The sequence below is a fragment of the Mustelus asterias genome, chromosome 5 (genome assembly GCF_964213995.1).
Source record: "Mustelus asterias chromosome 5, sMusAst1.hap1.1, whole genome shotgun sequence".
Taxonomy (NCBI): Eukaryota; Metazoa; Chordata; class Chondrichthyes; order Carcharhiniformes; family Triakidae; genus Mustelus; species Mustelus asterias.
Window position 1 is genome coordinate 18402218 of NC_135805.1, and position 17997 is coordinate 18420214.

Below are 17997 nucleotides of genomic sequence, written 5' to 3' on the forward strand. Positions count from 1 at the left end.
AGAAAGAAGCCATTCGGCCCATCGAGTCTGCACCGACCACAATCCCACCCAGGCCCTATTCCCACAATCCCACACATTTACCCTGCTAATCCCCCTAACATTAGGGTCAATTTAGCATGGCCAATTAACCTAACCCGCACATCTTTGGATTTTTAGGAAGTCTTTATAAGTTTAATTTAACTGTGTAAATGTAATCCTGTGCTTAAGTTTTCTTTTCTTTTGTTAAGTAAATGTTTTCATTTAATATTTAAAAACTCCAAAAGTGATATTGGAATTTTTATTCCTGACTTCAGTACTCATAGCTTCTCATAACAAAATATAAATTGCAAATAGTTGTGATAGCTTGATCAAGTTTCCCTTTGGGATTTAGACAGCCTGGCAATTACCAAGTGCTATATCATAACACATGCTGTCCTGCACTCTTCATTGAACCAGAGTTAATCTCCTGGCTTGATGGTAATGTTGAGTTGGGGATAAGCTGGGCCACATGGTTATAGATTGTGGTTGTATACAATTCTACCACTGCTGATGGCCCACACCTCTGGTGTGTTACTTGCTAAAGCCTGACGTTGTCCAGGTCTTCCTGCATATGGACACAAACTGCTTCAGTATCTGAGGAGTTACAAACGACACTGAACATTATAGAGTCAGTAGCAAACATGCCACTTCTGATCCTATGATGGAGTAAAGGTCATTGATAAAGCAGCAGTAGATGATTGGGCCTAGGACACTACCGTGAACAACTACTGCAGTGATGTCCTTGGATGAAGATGATTGGTCTTCAACAAACACAGCTATATTTCTTTGAGCTAGGTATGACTCTAAGCAGTGAAGAGTTTTTCTTCTGTTTCTATTGACTTATATTTTGCCAGGGGTCCTTGATGCCAGGTTGGATATGTCCTGCTTATTGTGGACAGGACATACCGAGGCAATTTCCATGTGGTGCCCAATCCATCATGCAAACCAGCCTCCCACCCATTGACTCTGTCTACACTTCCCGCTGCCTCGGCAAAGCAGCCAGCATAACTAAGGACCCCACGCACCCAGGGGACATTCTCTCTTCCACCTTTTTCCTTCGGGAAAAAGATACAAAAGTCTGAGGTCACATACTAACCAACTCAAGAACAGCTTCTTCCCTGCTACTGTCAAGACTTTTGAATGGAGTTACCTTGCATTGAGTTGATCTTTCTCTACAACCTAACTATGACTGTAACACTACATTCTGCACTCTCTCGTTTTCTTCTCTATGAACAGTATGCTTTGTCTGCATAGCGCACAAGAAACAATACTTTTCACTGTATGTTAATACATGTGACAATAATAAATCAAATCAAATCAAACTGTTGAGTTGATGCCAGTGTTGTAGCTGTACTGCTTGGCTAGGGGATCAACTAAATAGTCTTCAGTACTATTGTCGGGATAGTGTCAGGGCCTATCGCCTTTGCATTATTCAGTGCCTTCAGCTGTTTCTTGATGCCACGTGGAGTGAATTGAATTGGCTGAATCCCCTACAATGCTGGGGACCGATGAAGGCGGCCACGTTGGGTCATCCACTTGGAACTTACGGCTTACAGTGGTTCCAAGTGCTTCAGCCTTGTCTTTTGCACCGATGGGGATATTTGTGGAACCCCTAATGGGAAGATGATAAGGTTGCTGTTCAAGCAGGGTGGAACTAAGTTGACTGCATCCAAACCTGCCACAATCTATTGGCCAGACCTCCTCCAAGCTTCTGGAAGTGCACTGCTGAAGCCAACTTGTTCAAAACTGGCCCAGGAAAATTTATGGTCCAGACCTTCAACTTTACCGGAAAGCATGTGAACTCCCATTAGCATTTTGACAAAATCAAACTCAGAACAGCCATTAGAGAAAACTTTCATGCATTTTACGCTCTGTGTGGTGCGGCATGTTCTGAGTATTGATACACATCACTTGGCAAGGATACAAATCTATTTTTAACACTCTGACACTGGGAAATACAGCAGTGGCTCAGATTATCTGATTTCTGCTGAGATTGACTGTTCTTCGGGTAGGCTGAGCAGTACCTTTTGTATAAACTAATGAAATGTCCTTTATCTGACCAGGCCATGCCATGAAATTTACTATACATTAATCTGTTAGCAATCGTGCAGAAATCAGCCTCTATGTTTAATTACAGGGCATTAAAAACATATGGCAGCATTTATCTTGAAATGCACCAAACAGAAATGACTGTAAGGAACGTTGCCAACAGACCTTTTTAAAGGTCCTCATCGTCCCAGCAGTCATTTTGGGCAGAGATGTTATGTCTGGAACACTGGGGCTTTGAAGTGTAACTGCATCTTGGTCCAGAAGCTGAACAGCCGCGTGGTATAGCAATCAGGTCTGTGCCCATACCAGCAGGGTGGCTGATGGTGTATCAACACATCATTAACTCATGATCTGGATTGTACTGTGCTTCCCCTGCTTTGTGCTTCTTTCTGGAGCGTGGCCTGAGCTGCTTCTTCGCATCAGTGGTTCCGTCCAGCAGACTGGAAGGGCTACTTCCGGGGCGGGGTGGCACGGTGGCACGGCGGTTAGCACTGCTGCCCCCCAGCACCAGGGACCCGGGTTCGATTCCCAGCTTGGGTCACTGTCTGTTCGGAGTTTGCACGCTCTCCCCGTGTCTGTGTGGGTTTCCTCCGGGTGCTCAGGTTTCCACCCACATTTTGAAAGACGTGCTGGTTAGGTGAATTGACCCGAACAGGCACCGGAGTGTGGCGACTTGGGGAATTTCACAGTAACTTCATTGTAGTGTTAACGTAAGCCTTACTTGTGACACTAATAAATAAACTTTAACTTTAATTTTTAACTTTACTGCGGTTCAATTGTTCGGTTGCTCAGTGCTTGCTGACTGCTCACTGTTTGCAGTTAGTCAAGTGTCAGTGTGGTTGTAGTGTGACCAATGAAACTAAACTGAGAGAAACAGCTGGAAGCATGAGAGGGCAGACATTTGAAAAGAATTTGTAAATTAAGCCCTGTTTAGACAGAGAGTTTAGTCATCTCTGCACATCTCCAAGGCAGAAAACACACCAATTAGTGATGAGACGGAGGATAATTTAAATTTACTACCTCCAGCAACATTCCTTTTTCCACCAGGAACTCCACCCATGCTGTGGGATCGTTGGATTTCAGGGTTCACCACGGGGACGGAAAGTTCAGATGCAGCAGCGACCTACAAGATGATGATACGCCTGCACTGTCTCAGAGCAGAACCTGGTGTTGTTAAAACTCTTACTGTGTTCACCTCAGTCCAACGCCGGCATCTCCACATCATGACTACCATCGACACCGCAAACTGCCGGCTCCAAGTGGAGAGGATCTCCAAGAAAATCGCGCATATCGACACAGACAGCAAGTTTCTACAAACATGCAGTATTCTGTAACTTGATTTTGTGTCTCTGTGCCCTGTTTGAGAGCACATTTCCACTCCATCTGACGAAGGAGCAGCGCTCCGAAAGCTAATGGTATTTGCTACCAAATAAACCTGTTGGACTTTAACCTGGTGTTGTTAAAACTCTTACTGTGTTCACCCCAGTCCAACGCCGGCATCTCCACATCAGAGCAGAAGGACAGCAAATATTCGAGAGGCTCACAAAAGACGCATCTGTGATATGGCGACAAGCGCTCTCGAAAAGCACTTTGGGCCAAACAAAGGTGTGATGGGTGATTGAACAATACGCATTATGTCAGAGATGCCATACAGCCCATCATAACCAGATACCCTCAAATATGTGCCCAAATTGTGGAGCCACTCCTCAGTTCCCAACACCATATTCATCTTGAGGGGAAAAAGCATAAGTTCTCCTTAAAGCGGAACCACTTCAAAAAGGTCTTCATTGCTTCAATATGTGGGGGAGTTGATGGATGGGGGGCGGGTGTCTCTTAGGAGTAACTTTGTGTATGTCACCATGGATGGTAAAAAACAGATCATTCTATTGCTCAGTCAAAAGTTTGGGCATCTCACTGTTGCTCCTCATCGATGTGGACACAAGGAATCTATATTGAGTGACAAATTCTACCATCCTTACTTTTGTAACTTTCACTCCTACTTACTTGATTATTCTGGTTTTGGGAACATATGAACATCGGAATTAGAAGGAGGAGTAAGCCACTTGGCCCCTCAAGCCTGCTCTCCCATTCAATAAGGTGATTTGTTTATAACCTGAACCTCACATTCCTGCCTACCCTCACTAACCTTTCACCCCCTTGTTGATCAGGAATCTATCTAGCTCTGCTTTAAAAATATTCACAGACTCTACTTCCACTGCCTTTAGAGGAAGAGAATTTCAGAGACTCACAACCCTCACGAGAAAAAAATTATCCTCACTCTGTCTTAAATGAGTGACCCCTTACGTTTAAACAGTGACCTCTAGTTCTAGATACTCAGACAAGAGAAAATGTCCTCTCCACATCCACCCTGTCAATACTCCTAGGGATCTTAAAGGTTTCCATCAAGTCGCCTTTACTCTTCTAAACTCTAGTGGATAGAAACATAACCTCTCCAAATTTTCCTCATGAAGTAAACCCCCTAATTCCTGGTGTTAGTCTAGGAATCTAGGCTGTTGTTGAGGCTGTTTGGGTTAGAGAAATTTGTTGGTTGACTCTCAGTGTCTACTGATGTCTGGATGGCTTGTTGAGAAATCCATGAACTCTGTCTTGGTCGCATTTGCCATTTATTATGCAATGTGATGTGTTTGGCGTCAGGTTGTCTGTTAATTCACATATACCTCATATTTACCCTCATATTATAAGACAGATATTGTAAATAGTTTTATCTTTCTGACCATGAATAATAAAGTTTCTTTTTGTTCAAAATGCATAGAATCCTGTGGCTTTATCTCTCAGCAAATGTCTTGAATCTCAAAACTTGCCTAATTTAAACAAAATGTTATTGCTCCCTCACCAGAGCTTCCAAAACCTTGGGGGTCTGGTTTAGGCTCAGAACAAACATTTATTTCATCTTGCCTATGAAGGACACCTGGGTGTTGTTAAGATGAAACAAAGATCCTGTGAAGCAGTCTGGTGGGCAGCAATAGATTATCACATAGAAGAGTTTGTTAGCAACTGCGTGTGGCTTACATACTCAAGTAAAAAATATGTTAAACCGAGTTCCGCACCTCTACAACTGACCCCAAGGCTAACAGAGCCATAGCAGCAACTCCAAGTAGATTTTTTGGACAAGTGAAAGCAGGCCCGAACAATCAATGTCATTGATCATGACCTCCATAGCAAATGGCCGGGAATCATTGCAACAAATCCCATAACCACTGTTTCAGTTATTACCATTTTAGACAATTTGTTTACAAAATGGGGTTTGCCGGAGACAATTACTACAGGCAAAGGACCACAGTATAACAAATAACAAAGAAAATGACAGCTCAAGAACGGACCCTTTGGCCCTCCAAGCCTGCACCAACCATGCTGCCTGACTGAACTAAAACCCCTTACCCTTCCGGAGACCATATCCCCCTATTCCCATCCTCTTCATGTATTTGTCAAGACGTCCCTTGACGTATGTTTCCAGTCAGTTCATGGAAGGAGGAATGGAGGCATAGACTATTTTCTAAATGGGAAAATGCTTCGGAAATCAGAAACACAAAGGGACTTGGAAGTCATTGTTCAAGATTCTCTTAAGGTTAATGTGCAGGTTCAGTCAGCAGTTAGGAAGGCAAATGGAATGTTAGCATTTGTGTCGAGAGGGTTAGAATACAAGAGCAGGGATATGCTTCTGGGGCTGTACAAGGCTCTGGTCAGACCCCATTTGAAGTATTGTGAGCAGTTTTGGGCCCCATATCTTGGCCTTGGAAAGGGTCCAGAGGAGGTTCACAAGAATGATCCCTGGAATGAAGAGCTTGTTATATGAGGAATGGTTGAGGACTCTGGGTCTGTACTCGTTGGAGTTTAGAAGGATGAGGGGGGAATCATATTGAAACATACAGGATATTGCGAGGCCTGGATAGAGTGGACGTGGAGAGGATGTTTCCACTCGTAGGAAAAACTAGAACCAGAGGGCACAACCTCAGGCTAAAGGGACGATCCTTTAAAATAGAGATGAGGAGGAATTTCTTCAGCCAGAGAGCGATGAATCTGTGGAACTCTTTGCCGCAGAAAGCTGTGCAGGCCAGGTCATTGAGTGTCTTTAAGACAGAGATAGATAGGTTCTTGATTAATAAGGGAGGCAGGGGTTATGGGGAAAAGGCAGGAGAAAAATATCAGCCATGACTGAATGGTGGAGCAGACTCAATGGGCCGAGTGGCCTAATTCTGCTCCTATGTCTTATGGTCTTGTGGTCATATTCCAAGTTATCAAACCCACCATCATGTGACATTGCAATAACAGGGTGTTAAAGGAGAGTCTGAGAGCGAGTGTTGTTGGAGGGGAAAATGTTTGAACAATTATCCTACTTTGTAAATATTGATTCATCCCATACTCTCTGATTGGAGAGATGATAGGTCATAACTTTTGCATGCCACTGACTATTCAGAATGTCAGAGTGAAAGCAAAAGAAGCCACAAAATGCACATTTTGATGTGCGAAACAAGCAAGGAAATCATGATTTGAAGCTGGAGATTGGATTTGCATCAAAAAGCCATATTTCAAGCACAAACTCAATTCATCTCCTTCTGGACCAAAATAAATTAATGGCTGCTCGGTGCCAACACTTATCTGTTTAGAGGGGAAAGTATTTTTCACTCAGAGGGTGGTGGGAGTCTGGAATGCACTGCCTAGGAGGGTAGCGGGACGGAAAACCTCACAACCTTTGAAAAGTATGTGAATGAGCACTTGAAATGTCATAACATTCAAGGCTTTTGGCTAAGTAATGGAAAGTGGGATTAGTGTAGATTTAATGTAGTTCAGTCAGTGTAGTTCTGTCGATGGGCTGAAGGGCCTCTTCTGTACTCTATCACTCTATGACGAGAACTCAAGAAATAGGAGCAGGAGTAGATTATATTGCCAGTTGAGCCTGCGCTGCCATTTAATATGATCATGGCTCCAAATCCATGTTCCTGCCTGCTGCCTATATCCTGAAATGTTGTATATTGTACTTGTAGAGGATAAGGAGAGAAAACAATACATATTTTATAAAAAGTTGCAAGATAAGTTTTGAGGAACAGTGCATGACAGAAAGCAAGTAGTTCTTTGGTTTAAGCAAGATACCTATAAACCAGTGCTGACTTGTCCATTTACAGATCATTCTTGGTTGATGGACTCAAATAATATTTCATAGAATCATAGAATCCTAAAGTGCAGAAGGAGGCCATTCGGCCCATCGAGTCTGCACTGAGCATAATCCCACCCAGGCCCTCTCCCCATAACCCCTTGAATTTACCCTAGCTAGTCCCCGCTGACACAAAGGGGCAATTAATTTCGTATGGCCAATCCACCTAATCTGCACATCTTTGGAGTGTGGGAGGAAACCGGAGCACCCGGAGGAAACCCATGCAGGCACATGGAGAACGTTTAAACTCCTAGATAGGCTGGGAATTTTTTCTCTGGAGCGTAGGAGGCTTAGGGGTGATCTTATAAAGGTCTATAAAATAATGAGGGGCACAGGTCAGCTAGATAGTCAATATCTTTTCCCAAAAGTAGGGGAGTCTAAAACTAGAGGGCATAGGTTTGAAGTGAGAGGGGAGAGATACGAAAGGGTCCAGAGGGACAGTTTTTTCAGGCAGAGGGTGGTGAGAATGTCTGGAACAAGATGCCAGAGGTAGTCGTAGAGGTGAGTACAATTTTGTCTTTTTAAAAGCGTGTAGACAGTTACATGGGTAAGATGGGTATAGAGGGATATGGGCCAAACGCGAGCAATTGGGAACTAGCTTAGGGGTTAAAAAAAGGAGTGGCATGGACAAGTTGGGCCGAAGGGCCTGTTTCCATGCTGTAAACCTCTATGACTCTATGATTCCATACAGACAGTGACTCAAGTCGGGAATTGAACCCAGGTCCCTGGCGCTGTGAGGCAGCAGTGCTAACCACTGTGCCACCATGCCGTCCCGATTCTATGATTCTGTGTACAGATCATCCTTGGCTGATGGACTCAAATAATATTTTGTGCAGGTATGAGGATTGCTCTTAACACAGCCCTCCAGATGATGTCTAGACTGTGTTGCTTCCAACTAATCCAAATTGCAAAAGTGGACCTAATGGACATAACCTGAAGTTTCCTTTATTAAACATGAAAACAACGTAAAATATATTCAGTTAACTGGTTTGTCGGTCTCCATTTGGAAGCAGTAGAGCCGGTGACATATCCCATGTGAAACAAAGAAAACCGTCTGGATATAGAAAATTAGTCTCTCAATGCAATGGGATAAACCTCATCTGGCATCCATATTCTGGAATTTGTGTTTCATATTCAATTTGTGTGGTAATGAACAAATGCTGGAATAGTCATTTCCTCTTGCAGGTGAAGTTCAGGATTTACTTAAGTCTGGAACCAAGGGTGATGACTAAAGATAGCCCAGTCTCAATGCCAAATCAAATAACACTAATGCAGGTTCCTGGAGTTGAGTATCTTTTTAAATTAAAGAAAATGTTGACAAGATTGCGAGCTTTCCACAGGTAAAGAAATCTTGACTCTAAACAACACCATAGCTTGGATTTTGTGGTTAAATGCGAAGTAGCCACATTCGCTATTGGCCTGAATCTAAGCTGTCGACAAGATCTAGTGAGCTGTGTGGCGGGGGTTTCAATTTGAATCTGGCAGCAAGTCAATACAACTTCCAGGAGACCAGCATACAGAACAATTTAATAACAATACCATAGAGGAAGAATTCCTAGAGTGTATACAGGATGGTTTTCTGGACCAATACATTGAGGAACCATCTAGAGAACAGGCCATCCTGGACTGGATATTGTGTAATGAGAAAGTAATAATTGGCAGTCTAGCTGTGTGAGGCCCCTTGCGGATGAGCGACCATAATATGATAGATTTTTTCATCAAGGTGGAGAGTGACGTAGTTGATTCTGAGACCACAGTCCTGACTCGAATAAAGGAAACGACAATATGAGGCACAAGTTGGTTATAATGGATTGGGGATGTTACTTAAAGGGATAGGCAATGGCGAATAGGCAAAGTGGATAGGCAATGGCGAATATTGGGGAACACAGAGTTTGGCGAGAGGGAGGAACTGAAGGAAATCAGTATTAGTAGAGAAATGGAGTTGTCACCTATTATTAGATATTCCTTTATCGCATGCATCTCTAATTTCCTGTTTAATGCCATCCCCATCATCACTACAGTGGGGGATCTATATACAACCCCAACTAACATCTTTTGTCCTTTGGTGTTTCTCAGCTCTACCCATACAGATTCCAGATCATCAAAATTGGGGAAATTGATGGGTTTGAAGGTGGATAAATCCCCAGGGCCCGATAATCAACATATTAGCGTACTTAAGGAAATGGCCCTGGAAATAGTTGATGCATTGCTGGTCATCTTCCAAGGTTCTATAGAAACTGGAACATTTCCTACAGATTGGAGGGTAGCTAATGTTAGCCCACTATTTAAGAAGGGAGGCAGAGAGAAAGCAGGTAATTATAGACCAGTCACCTTGATATCAGTAGTGGGGAAAATTCTAGAGTCCATTATCAAAGATTTGATAACAGAGCAGTTGGAAAATATTGGCAGGGTCAGAAAGATTCAGCATGGATTTACGAAACGAAAATCATGCTTGACAAATTCACTGGAATTCTTCAAGGATGCAACCAGCAGAGTTGATGTTGGGGAGGCAGTGGATATGGTTTATTTGAACTTTCAGAAGGCAACATCCTACATAAGAGATTATTGTGTAAAATTAAAGCACATGGGATTGGGGTATTTGATTTGATTTATTTGATTTATTATTGTCACATATATTAACATACAGTGAAAAGTATTGTTTCTTGCGCGCTATACAGACAAAATATACCGTTCATAGAGAAGGAAACAAGAGAGTGCAGAATGTAGTGTTACAGTCATAGCTAGGGTGTAGAGAACGATCAACTTAATGCAAGGTAAGTCCATTCAAAAGTCTGACAGCAGCAGGGAAGAAGCTGTTCTTGAGTCGGTTGGTACGTGGCCTCAGACTTTTGTATCTTTCTCCCAAAGGAAGAAGATGGAAGAGAGAATGTCCGAGGTGTGTGGGGTCCTTAATTATGTTGGCTGCTTGGCTGAGGCAGCGGGAAGTGTAGACTGAGTCAATGGAAGAGAGGCTGGTTTGCGTGATGGATTGGGCTACATTCACGACCTTTTGTAGTGCCTTGCGGCCTGGGGCAGAGCAGGAGCCATACCAAGCTGTGGTGCAACCAGAAAGAATGCTTTCTATGGTGCATCTGTAAAAGTTGGTGAGAGTCGTGGCTGACATGCCAAATTTTCTTAGTCTTCTGAGAAAGTAGAGGCGTTGGTGGGCTTTCTTAGCTATAGTGTCGGCATGGGGGGACCACAACAGGTTGTTGGCGATCTGGACACCTAAAAATTTGAAGCTCTCGACCCTTTCTACTTCGTCCCCATTGATGTAGACAGGGGCATGTTCTCCTTTACGCTATATTAGTATATTGAGATGGATAGAAAACTGATTGGCAGATAGGAAAGAATAGGAATAAATGGGTCTTTTTCCAAATGGTAGGCAGTAACTAATGGGGTATCGCAGGGATTGGTGCTTGGATCCCAACTATTCACAATATATTAATGACTTAGATGAGGGAATTAAATGTAATATCTCCAAATTGGCGATGACACAAAGCTGGGTGGGAGGATGTGATGTGAGGAGGATGCAAAGATGCTTCAGCATGATTTGGACAGGTTGAGTGAGTTCCCTCCCTATTCATGTACCCATCCAGATGCCTCATAAATGTTGTTAACGCGCCTGCTTCCACCACCACCTCTGGCAGCGCATTCCAGGCACCCACCACTCTCTGTGTGAAAAACGTCCTCTATACAAAGAACAAAGAACAATACAGCACAGGAACAGGCCCTTCGGCCCTCCAAGCCCGCGCCGCTCCCCGGTCCAGGATTGAATCCTGAATCCAGGATCCCCGCCCAATTTTCCAGCCTATCTACACACCAATATCCTATCCACCGAGCTGTCCCTCACAGCTACGATGCTTTGTTCATTACAACCTATTAACTCACCCCCACCCCCCCATTCCAGACCATGTGATCTCCAGGGAGAGGCGAAAACCCAGAGTGAAAAACCCCAGGGCCAATATGGGGAAAAAAAATCTGGGAAATTCCTCTCCGACCCCCTGAGGCGATTGAAACGAGTCCAGGAGATCACAATGGCCCTGATCGGAAAATGCTTCCCAACCCTCGTCATTTCCACTTCCACGAACACCGTATGAATTCCCTGCCCCCGAGACAGGTTCCCAACTATCCGCAGTCTCGCTCTGTACTGGCACCAGCAAGATGATCATAGAATGAAGCCTTGAAACGAGAGACAAGGAACAATTAGCCCGCGCCGCTCCCTGGTCCAGACTAGACCACTCTTTTGTATCCCTCCATTCCCACTCCGTTCATATAGCTGTCTAGATAAGTCTTAAACGTTCCCAGTGTGTCCGCCTCCACCACCTTGCCCGGCAACACATTCCAGGCCCCCACGACCCTCTGTGTGAAATATGTCCTTCTGATATCTGTGTTAAACCTCCCCCCCTTCACCTTGAACCTATGACCCCTCGTGAACGTCACCACCGACCCGGGGAAAAGCTTCCCACCGTTCACCCTATCTATGCCTTTCATAATTTTATACACCTCTATTAAGTCTCCCCTCATCCTCCGTCTTTCCAAGGAGAACAACCCCAGTTTCCCCAATCTCTCCCTTATACATCTCCCTTAAACTTTCCCCCTCTCACCATGAACATGTGCCCCCTTGTAATTGGCACTTACACCCTGGGAAAAAGACTCTGACTATGCTTCACATAATTTTGTAGACCTCTATCAGGTCTCCCCTCAGCCTCCGTCTTTCCAGTGAAAGGTTTTATATAGCTGCAATATGATTTCCCAATTCCTGTACTCAATGCCCCAGCCAATGAAGACAAGCATGCCATATGCCTTCTCAATCACCTTGGCCACCTGTGTTAGGGAACTGTAGACCTGCACACCCAGATTGTTCTGTATGTCAATGTTCCTACGTCATTCTGCCATTTACAGTATAATTCACACTTAAATTTGATCCTCCAAAATGCATCATGTCGCATTTGGCTGGATTAAACTCCATCTGCCAATGTGAGTTTATCCACTTTGGTAGAAAAAACAGTAAGGCAGATTATTATCTGAATGGCTATAGATTGAGAGAGGGGATCTGGAAATCCTCACGCACCAGTCATCATAAATAAGCATGCAGGTGCAACATGCCGTGAAGACGGCAAATGGTGTGCTGGCCTTCATAGCGAGAGGATTCCAGTACAGGGGCAGGGGTGTGTTGCAGTTATACAAGGCCTTGGTGAGACCACAACTGGAATATTGTGTGCAGTTTTGGTCTCCGTATCTGAGGAAGGATGTTCTTGCTCTCGAGAGAGTACAGAGAAGGTTTACCAACTGATTCCTAAGATGGCAGGACTGATTATGAGGAGAGATTGAGTAGGTTAAGATTACATTGACTGGAATTTCGGAAAATGAAGGGGGATCTCATTAAAACCAATTAAATTCTAACAGGGTTATAAAGAATTGATGGAATTGATGCAGGAAGGATGTCCCCGAATGCAGGTGAGTCTAGAACCAGAGGTCACAGTCTGAGGATACGGGATAAACCATTTAGGACTGAGATAATTGCCGATGTCAGAGCAGCCTTCTCGAAGGTCAACCCATGGAAAGTGACTGGCCCAGATGGGTAACCGGCCGATCCTGCGCGGACCAGTTGGCAGGGGTATTCGCAGACATCTTCAACCTCGCTTTACAACAATCTGAGGTCCCTATCTGCTTCAAGAAGACAACCATCATCCCGGTACCAAAGAAAAGCCAAGCAGTGTGCCTTAGTGACTCTGACATTCATCATTATGAAGTGCTTCGAAAGGTTAGTCATGGCACAAATCAGTTCCGACATCCAAGATTGCCTGGATCCACTACAGTTCACCTACCGCTGCAACAGGTCCACAGCAGACACTATCTCCATGACCCTGCATTTAACCCTGGAACACCTGGATAACAAGATGCCTATGTCAGACTCCTATTTATCGACTATAGCTCAGCCTTCAACGCCATTATTCCTACGAAACTCATCTCCAAACTTCATGGGGCTCGACTCCTCCCTCTGCGACTGGATCCTGAACTTCCTAACCCATAGACAACAATCAGGAAGGATAGGTAACAACACCTCCTCTACGATCATCCTCAATACCATTGCCCCACAAGACTGTGTCCTCAGCCCCCTATTATACTCCTTATACACCTATGACTGTGTGGCCAAATTCCCCTCAAACTGGATTTTCAAGTTTGCTGATGACACCACTGTAGTGGGTCAAATTTCAAACAATGACAAGATACAGTACAGGAAAGAGATAGAAAATCTGGTGAACTGGTGTGGCGACAATAATCTCTTCCTCAATGTCAACAAAATGAAGAAGATTGTCATCGACTTCAGGAAGCGTAAAGGAGAACATGCCCCTGTCTACATCAATGGGGACGAGGTAGAAATGGTCGAGAGCTTCATGTTTTTAGGTATCCAGATCACCAACAACCTGTCCTGGTCCCTCCATGCCGACACTATGGTTAAGAAAGTCATCAACGCCTCTACTTTCTCAGAAGACTAAGGAAATTTGGCATGTCAGCTACGACTCTCACCAACTTTTACAGATGATACAGGCGGCACGGTAGCACAGTGGTTAGCACTGCTGCTTCACAGCTCCAGGGTCCCGGGTTCGATTCCCGGCTCGGGTCACTGTCTGTGTGGAGTTTGCACATTCTCCTCGTGTCTGCGTGGGTTTCCTCCGGATGCTCCGGTTTCCTCCCACAGTCCAAAGATGTGCGGGTTAGGTTGATTGGCCAGGTTAAAAAAATTGCCCCTTGGGATGCGTAGGTTAGAGGGATTAGCGGGTAAAATATGTGGGGGTAGGGCCTGGGTGGGATTGTGGTCGGTGCAGACTCGATGGGCCGAATGGCCTCCTTCTGCACTGTAGGGTTTCTATGATTCTATGATTCTATGAACCATAGAAAGCATTCTTTCTGGTTGCATCACAGCTTGGTATGGCTCCTGCTCTGCCCAAGACCGTAAGGCACTACAAAAGGTCGTGAATGTAGCCCAATCCATCACGCAAACCAGCCTCCCATCCATTGACTCTGTCTACACTTTCCGCTGCCTCAGCAAAGCAGCCAGCATAATTAAGGACCCCACGCACCCCCAACATTCTCTCTTCCACCTTCTCCCACCAGAAAAAAGATACAAAAATCTGAGGTCACGTACCAATCGATTCAAGAACAGGTTCTTCCTTGCTGCCATCAGATTTTTGAATGGACCTATCTCGTATTAAGTTGATCTTTCTCTACACCCTAGCTATGACTGTAACACTACATTCTGCACTCTCTCCTTTCCTTCTCTATGAACGATATGCTTTATCTGTATAGCGCGCAAGAAACAATAATTTTCACTGCATGTGACAATAATAAATAAAGTCAAATCAAAATAAGGAAAAATATCTTCACCCAGACAGGGGTGGGCCTGTGGAATTCACTACCACATAAAGCAGTTGAGGCCAAAACATTGCTTGCTTTTAAGAAGGAGTTAGATATCGCTCTTTGGGCTAAAGGGATCAAAGGATATGTTGGGCGGCGGGAGGGAAAGCCGGAACAGGTTACTGAATTGGATGATCAGCAATGATCATAATCAATGGTAGAGCATCTTGAAGGGCCGAACGTCCTACTCCTGCTCCTATTTAAATTTGGATTGTATGTAAGTCTTTAGCATCACCAATGGCATTTGACACCGCACATTTGACATCAGCTTCAACTTTGGCACAGAGAATAAGCAGCAGTCGGAAAGGTTGTATTACCTGCAGCCTCACTGCCTCCTCAGACCACCAGACCTCGAAATCTTTTTGCATCATCACCTTAGCCTTTTCTAAGAGGTGCTGTAAGTGCTCAATCTCTGTCTTCAGCGCTTTCAGCCGATTGAAGGTCATTTTGTAACTGTACAGGAATGAAAGTAGAGCAATCACTTTGATGCTGTCAGAGTTGAGGGAGAAGTTAACTCAGCTGTTTGGAGGCCATACCTAAAAACCAAAGTATAAATTGCGCTGATGTACAAGTCTTAATTTTATGTGCTATAAGTATGCTCAATCAATAGCACACAGATGATTCAGGGGACTGCGCTGTGTTGTGGTCAAACCTGGAACTGGAAACATTTACACTGGAGACAGGAGAAAAGACACCTCCAGGGGGAGACCTGAATAAAGTTTTTAAAATCCAACTGGGTACAGATTGAACTGAACCCTAATAAATTGTTTGATGTAACCACAGCGGCTGAAACTAGGGAGAACAAACTGTAGTTCAAAGAGAGAATTTGCACAGACAGTTGAGATTTTACTCGATTAAAAAGGTGATGAATGTGTAAAAAAAAAGGGGTAGCCAGTCCCGGCTGAAACAGATGGCCTGGCAAAGGCTGTTTGGACCTTTTCCATATAGTCCAACTAGAATGCTAATTATTTACTGCAATTATTCATTATATCATTATCAAGATATTAATTGATTTTTCTCTTTTGCTTTAATTATCTTACTGCTAGACGCAATGTCTCCAACTGAGTATGGATAAGTGGTCTGCAGCCAGATCTTAGCCAATGTCACTTTACAATAAGTAGCATTATTGTTAGAATCATAGAATCCTACAGTGCAGAAGGAGGCCATTCGGCCCATCGAGTCTGCACCAACCACAATTCCCCCCAGGGCCCTATCCCCATAGCCCCATGCATTTACCCCAGCTAATGCTCCTGACACTAAGGGGCATGGCCAATCCACCTAACCCACATATCTTTGGACTGTGGGAGGAAACCGGAGCACCCGGAGGAAACCCAGACAGACACGGGGAGAACGTGCAAACCCCACACAGACAGTGACCCAGGCCGGGAATCAAACCTGGGTCCCTGGCGCCATGAGGCAGCAGTGCTAATCACTGTGCCCTTCATACCCTCCTATGCCACCATGCAGCCCATTGTTGCTGTGAGTTGAAATTCCACCAATGCAAATTGTGATATTCAATTCCATAAATCAGGCCTAGCATCAGAAAGGCTTCCATATGGTCATAAAAACGTAACTGTTTCATGTTTCTGTCCTATTTGACCCTGAGCTGAGCCTCTAACCTCATATCCTCACCATAATCAAGATAGCTTGCTTCTACCTCTAACATGTTTCTAACCCTGCTCAACTCAAATGCTGCTGAAACTCTCACCCGTTCCTGTGTTACCTCCTGACTCAACTATTAGGACAAGGGTTGAGTTAAGGAGACGACAAGTAAAAAAGGTCAGGAAGGGAGGCAGTTGAGCAGGAGGGCTAGGGGAAAGAGGCAGAGAGCCAATGAATTGGTGGAGGGAGGTGGCAAGTGGGAAGGTCGGTGGAGGGAACCAGCAAGAGGGAGGGTCGGGGAAAAGAAGCGGTGAGTGGAGGGTGGCGGGTCAGGGAAGGGAAGGGGTGAGCATAAGGATGCGGGGGGGGGGCAGCAAGCGGAAAGGTAAGGAGAAGGAAGGAGAGTTGGGGTGGGAGTTGGCGTCTAGGTGGATCGGGGTGGGATGCAGTAAGAGTAAGGGAACGGGTTGGGGGCGGGGGGGGGGGGGGGGGGGGGGGGCGCTGGTGAGGTGGAAATGCAGCATTGAGTTAGGCCTGCACCACTCAGGTGAAATCGGAGGCAGCCACAGGGGTTGTGGAGCGCTGAGGCAGGCTGGTTATAAGCCCTGCCTTGTTTGTCTGGGATTTCATCTCCAACTTGTTTTGCTAAATATTAGGCCTTATGGTGTTCACTTCTCCTCATCTCTCCATGCTAACTCATGCTGCCCACCAATCCCCAATGGCCCTTCATACCCTCCATCCGAATCCAGGCCGCTTCAGCCTCCTGCATGGCCCCCTATTCCTTCATGCCAATCATCCCCAAGCTTCCTTATGCCAGCTAGTGCCATCTGATGCCAAATATTCCCACCACCTACCACCATTTGCCTTTATGCCCTCCATGCCACTGCACCCAGTATCCAGCAATGAGTAGACCTCAGGGATCGTACTAAGATGAAAAAATAAAGTTCTAAGTATCTTTATGTGGTTATTTGGCCACAAAAAGGTAATCAAAGGTGTGTGTTCAAACCTGTCTACTTATAAAAATATTGAAATAAAGTATAGTGGGGACTCAGAACTGGAGGCAGCTCATTACACAGGTCCCTTGTGGTAAGACTAAACCTGTGAAAGCCCACGTTACCACTAAAGACATCAGTATATACATTAAAATAGGTAGATGTTTACTATAACACTTCTCCCCCCTTTATTTAAATTCCCCCTAAGGAAAGAAACACAATGAAAACTCATGTCTCAATTATACATCAGTCTTCCAGAGCTTTGCAACTACGCTGTAACCTGTGCAGTACCACTGGTGACTCTGTAGACACTGGTGAGGCTTGTTTCAGTTGAGCTGGTCTTGTGGGCACAGGAGTAGGTTGAGCATCTGTGAATGAAGGTCCCTTATCCTCTCCTGGAATAGGGTCCACTGGAAATCTTTGTACAACAGTTGTACAACACTTCCGGTCAAATGTCCATAGGATTTCCATCTACTGTGGAACTTCTAACTGGAACTTTTGCTGTCTCTGAGTCATGGCATAGACGAATGTGATCCTGGTGTCTGCGAATAACTCTACCATTGGTCAGTTTCACTCCCAAAGATACTGGACCACTTTGGTTGAGAATAACTCCAGGCATCCGTCGTTGGCTACTGCCAAAATTCTTTACATGGACACAATGATTGGGGTTGAAATGTCTCTCCTTAACATGGTAGCCATGTCTCTCCTTCTGCTTTTCTTGTATCCTTCCCACTCTCGCTTTGA

At 44.7% G+C, this 17997-nt stretch overlaps 1 protein-coding gene across 1 annotated transcript in view; it reads right to left on the reverse strand.

Moving 5' to 3' along the window:
- Positions 1-2279: 2279 nt before the first annotated feature.
- The window catches only part of kif6 (kinesin family member 6), a 406644-nt gene continuing 390926 nt past the window's right edge, over positions 2280-17997 (reverse strand). Inside the window, exons 18-19 of the mRNA XM_078213528.1 lie at positions 14977-15112; positions 2280-2384 (exon numbers count right to left, since the gene is read on the reverse strand). Of these exons, the coding sequence (XP_078069654.1) occupies positions 2280-2384; positions 14977-15112 (241 nt within the window). The remainder of the gene's footprint in view (positions 2385-14976; positions 15113-17997) is intronic.